This window comes from Excalfactoria chinensis, chromosome 2 (assembly GCF_039878825.1).
Source record: "Excalfactoria chinensis isolate bCotChi1 chromosome 2, bCotChi1.hap2, whole genome shotgun sequence".
Lineage (NCBI taxonomy): Eukaryota > Metazoa > Chordata > Aves > Galliformes > Phasianidae > Excalfactoria > Excalfactoria chinensis.
Genome location: NC_092826.1, coordinates 126,795,293 through 126,800,695, shown reverse-complemented (window position 1 = coordinate 126,800,695; position 5,403 = coordinate 126,795,293). Strand labels below are relative to the sequence as shown.

The 5,403-nt window shown below is 50.6% G+C and overlaps 1 protein-coding gene across 1 annotated transcript; it reads left to right on the top strand.

Moving 5' to 3' along the window:
• The first annotated feature begins 207 nt into the window (after window positions 1-207).
• On the top strand, window positions 208-5,094 carry LOC140248447 (patched domain-containing protein 3-like). The gene is made up of 4 exons (XM_072329198.1): window positions 208-1,113; window positions 1,212-1,333; window positions 1,783-1,928; window positions 3,340-5,094. Exons 1-4 carry the CDS (start codon window positions 385-387, stop codon window positions 4,974-4,976), a joined length of 2,634 nt encoding a protein of 877 aa, XP_072185299.1. The 5' UTR covers window positions 208-384; the 3' UTR covers window positions 4,977-5,094.
• The last annotated feature ends 309 nt before the right edge of the window (window positions 5,095-5,403 follow it).

The following is a 5,403-nucleotide window of genomic DNA, read 5'->3' as shown; positions in this document are numbered from 1 at the left end:
GGCTTGGAGAAGCTTTACGCTTCGAGGGGCCACCGCCACGCACTGCCAGAGGGCACGGGCGGACCGCCGCCCCTCAGCCACGGCCACGGCTGGCAGCGGGGCACCCGTCACACAGCCGACCCCGGGAGCGGAGCGGGCAGCACTACAGCCCCACCTGCGTGCACGGGGGTGCGGCGGAGGGAGCGGTGAGGGCGCGGTGAGGGCGCGGGAAGGGCGGGGGGCGCGGCCACCGGCCGGCAAGGGGACGGCCCGCAGCGGAGCGGCCACAGAACGCTCAGCGCCTCCGCTACGTGACGGGGAACGACCGGTCGTCTTCCCGCGTGGAAGAAGGCCGAGCTCCGGCGTGAGGTGGGTCCGCGGGGAGGAGCTGCCGCCGGCTCGGCCATGGGGCAGCCGCGGTCCGCCCGGGAGCGCTGCTCCTGCAGCAACACCAACTGCGTGGAGCGGCCCCTGACGCGACTCTTCGAAGCTCTGGGGCGCGTCGTGGCCGCCCACCCCTGGCCCTTCGTGCTGCTGCCGCTGCTGCTGTCGGCCGGGCTGGGCGCCGGCTTCTTCTTCCTGCCGGACCTGCAGACGAACGACATCGAGGGCCAGTTCACGCCGACCGGCGGGCCCGCCAAGGCCGAGCGCGACTTCGTGCGGCGGCATTTCCCCACCGACGATTCGGAGCGCTTCTCCGCCGAGCGGCTGCCCACGGAGGGCGCCTACGCCGCGCTCATCGCCGTGGCGGCGGGGGACGTCTCGGTGCTCGACGTGCCGGCGCGGAGCGAAGTGCTGCGGATGGACGCCGAGGTGCGCGACAGCGACTACCGGCGGCTCTGCGCCCGCAGCGGCGGCGCTTGCGTTAGCGCCAACCCGCTGCTGCCGATGCTGGCCGACGGCGGCGACCTGCCCGAGCTGCGCTTCCCCGGCAGCGGCGACGCCTTCCTGGGCACGGCGCTGGGCGGCGTGCGGACGGACGGCGGCGGGCGCGTGGAGCGGGCGCGGGCCCTGAAGCTGATGTATTACCTGCGGGAGGACGGCGGCGAGGCGGGCGAGAGCCGGGCGTGGCTGGAGGCGTTCGTGCGGGACTTCCCGGACAAGCTGCGGACGCTGAACCTCACGGCCGTCGAGGTAGCGCCGGGGCGGGGGGCTGCGGCTGCGGCGGAGCGGGGCTGAGCGGCGTCCGGGGCAGAAACGCGTCCTCTGACCTCTCGCTGTTTCCGCACCAGGTGACGTACTTCACCTCGCTGTCCAGACAAGAGGAGTTCGAAGGAAACACCAAAAGCGTGATCCCGCTCTTTTCCATCACCTACTTCTTGACCATCACCTTTTCGGTCGTCTCTTGCCTGAGGTAAAGTACCTGTAAGGCCCGGGGCTGCGAGCAGCCGCCTCTGCGCTTCCGCTGCGGGTGCAGCAGGGTCTGGGCTCCTTGGGCTGCTGCTGAGCAAAGTGGTTCTGAAGACGCGGCCCTCATGAAATGTAATCGTAGGCAAAACACGTTTCTTTGTTCCTTCTCTCCAAAGTACACACGCATTGCATCTGCTTTTGTGGGGTTTGTACATGTTTACCCTCAGGTGCGTTTCTCTGTCACTATCCAGCAATAATAGTATATGTGGCACCTGCCATATACATTCATTTTGTCTTAATGCTTGGGAGCAATCCTAGCAAATAGCAGCTTCCATCAAGTTCTCTTCGTGGTTGGGATACGATCCGTATCTCTGCAGAGAATTCAGTTGTCATGCCAAATGCCTTGGTGAAATACTTGACGTGTAACTAAGCTGTTCCTTAAAATGTTTTCAGGCTGAGCTGTGTAAGAAATAACATCTGGCTTGCATGCTGTGGAGTGCTTTCCTCCGGTTTAGCTGTATTAAGCAGCTTTGGATTGATGCTGTATTGTGGAGTACCGTTTGTGGCAACTGTAGCAAATGCTCCATTTCTTATTCTTGGTAAGTAGAAAAAGTGTGTTGGGCTCCGTGTGAAGAGAAAAGCAGGAATTAAAACAACTTGACAGTGTTACACTTTTGGTGGCATTGGTTCATAAGTAGCCTACTCCTATGGAGATGCAGCTTCCTCCAGCCTCCTACAGCACAGTGAGCTGGTCAGATTAGTTTGTGGGTACACTAAGAGCAGCAGAAGGGCTGCTTTCAAAAAAACAATGCCTGCCCTCATTCCACTGTTCCACGCATTGAACACCTTTTCTTACAGTACACTGAGAGCTCCCTATCTGGCTGCTTCACATCTGTTTCAGGGTAGCTCAGCAACAAGCACAATGGAACATATGCCCCATGTGCAACTTAGGCTGAACTTGCAGTGACATAAGCCAGTATGTGTATTATGAGCTGAGTATTGGAAGTCACTATGAGCTTTTCTATCCTATATTAGGAGTGTAGTCTTCTGTCAAATGAAATCAAGCCTCAATAAATCAGTACTGTCTGCTATTTTAAAGAAGTTCATCTTGTTTTAAGAAGATGTGGAATTTCCTATGCAATATAATGACTATATTTTGGTCTCTTATTGTTATAACATTGAAACAATGCTTGTTCTTAGAATCAGTACCCCACAAGAGCACAAGGAAGTTACTGAATATAACTGCCAGTTAGACAGACCACTTGTTAGCTGGAGCTTAGCTTTCAAAACATCTTCCAATAATGCTGCTGGAAATAAATGAGGGCTTACTGCTCATCCTTTCCTGGGTTTCTGGCTGATGCTCAGGGAGATGAGTGCCAATCCCAAACATGTAAAGGTCACAAGCTTGGTTTGAAATCACGAGACATTTCTGGAATAAAATCTATGTGCTTTTTATTCTTCTGCTTTGTGGGTATGAACAGCTGCTTGTGTTTATAGTCTGTTAGGTTACATTTTCAGGCTCTCCTTCGTGGCATCAAAGTTACAGGCACAAATGGGAGGGCTGAGCTCCTTAATCATTGAATGCTAGAAGCTGCGCTTTCAGGCAGATTCCAGGGACAGCAGCAGATGCTTCTAAAGATGAGGACAGAGATGTGACAGAATAAGCAATGCATTTGTATCTGTGCCATCTGTATCAGTGCGTACTTGAACAGCAGCCACAAAACACTTGTCAGAGATGGGTGAGGTGTGCTCAGTCCTTCAGCAGAGCTGGGTGAAGGATCAATGATGTGACAGGTCACCATGAGTTTTTGAAAGGTGGTAGAGACAAGACATCCAGCATCCAAAGGATGTGTTTTCTTGTATCTTAAACTCACAGCAGCACTAAAGCCAGCAGCCTCGCTTGCTTTTTGGAAATTCGGTGTAGCCTTAAATGCTGTTTATGTGGTGCTTTTGCTGGGCATCAGTGGAAGCCGCCTTGTGCCATGCAGTTAACTTTGTCTCCTCTTGCAGGAGTCGGTGTGGATGACATGTTTATCATGATCTCTTCCTGGGAACAGAGCTCAAGCAAGGCAGACAAAACAGACACTAAATCTCGTCTGGCCGAGACTTACAGCGAAGCAGCGCTTTCTGTGACAATCACCACTCTCACAGATGTCTTGGCCTTCTTCATTGGCACCTGGACTGCTTTTCCTTCTGTGAGGTCATTCTGCCTCTACACCGGCACTGCCTTTGTCTTCTGCTATGTTTATGTTATCACCTTCTTTGGGGCAATTATCGTGTTAGATCATAGAAGAGTGAAAGGAAACCGACACTGGTTAACTTGTATGCAAGTGAAAGTAGGAAAGAAGTCCTGCTTGTATAACGCATGTTGTTTAGGCCGCTGTTCCAGTGAGCCGCCTGAGCCAGAAACCAGCGAGGCAGAAAGCGAGCATCCAATGAGCGTATTCTTCAAAAAGTATTACGGTCCTTTCTTGACAGGTAAATGGGTCAAGCTTCTTGTGGTGTTGCTGTATGGAGCATATTTGGGTGGCAGTATTTATGGATGCACCCAGATGAAGGAGGGCATAGATCTTCGAAACCTGGCTAGTGATGACTCTTACGTTATTGCGTACTATGACGACGATGACAAATACTTCTCAGAGTATGGACCCAGGGTCATGGTTGTTGTTACTGACAGAGTGGATTACTGGAATGAGTCCGTTCGTAATGACATTGAGGCTTGCACACGGAATTTAGAGGACATTACCTACGTAGACAGGAACCTCTCACTGTCGTGGCTGCAAGTGTACAAAGAAATTGCTGAACGTAGGTTAATAAATATAAACAATAAGGATAATTTCATTAGTAACTTATCTGTACTATTCCAGTACTATCCCAGTTTTGAATGGGACATTAACAAGACTGCAGAAGGAATAGATGCTTCTCGTTTCTTCATCCAGACCGTGAATGTCACCTCAGCCGTTGACGAGAAGAATCTGTTACATCAGTTAAGAGACAGAGCCGAGCAGTGCGTAGTTCCACTCATGGTGTACCATCCAGCATTCATCTACTACGACCAGTACCTGGTAATAGTGCAGAACACCATTCAGAATGTTGTCATCGCTGCTGGGGCGATGCTCGTTGTCTCTCTTGTGCTTATTCCCAGCCCACTGTGTTGCTTGTGGGTGACTTTTGCTATAGCTTCCGTTATCGTTGGCGTTGCTGGTTTCATGACATTTTGGGACATCAGCCTCGACTCCATATCCATGATAAACCTGGTCATTTGCATTGGATTTTCGGTAGATTTTTCTGCACATATTTCCTATGCCTTTGTTACGAGTGGAGAGTCGTCAGCCAATGCAAAGGCAGTAGGAGCTCTGCACCAGCTGGGTTACCCAGTGTTACAAGGAGCAGTATCCACTGTGCTAGGAGTAGTTGTCCTGGCTGCAGCAAAAACCTACATCTTCAGAACGTTTTTTAAGATCATGTTTCTTGTTATTTTGTTTGGGGCTCTTCACGGTCTGGTGTTTATTCCAGTATTTCTAACCTTTTTTGGATGCTTTGGCAAATCACTACCCGTTACTGAAACTAAAGCAGTTGACCTTAGATTCGTTAGTAAATCTGTTATTCAGTACGTTAGGTTCAGAGATAATAAAGACTGCCCATAACTTAAATGTACAATGTAACTTATTTATTTTATGTAGAGTCAAATGCAGTGACCTCTGGAGAATTTAAGAAATGAAGGATAGGAAAGGTGGGATAATAAATATATCCGAGAGGCAAAGACTCAAGAAAGGCCAGGCATTAAGTAACAGAAGAAGTGAAAGCGCACAGAATGGATTTATATTTTGTCACTTCTTGTGTGCTTGACTTTTTTTACCCTTTTTGGTGTTAGAACGTTTTTGTAAGTTAGTTACTGCAACACTCAAACCCGAAGAGAAAATGATGAAATTTTACATTCACCTGCATCTTTTTTTAGTGTGCTGTTCTCTTACTAAGTGTAACCAACATGCTTTAAGAAGATTAATGAGTTTCCAAAAGGATATGCTGTAGATGGCTGGCCTTATGCAGACCTCCTGAGTAACCATTGCAGTA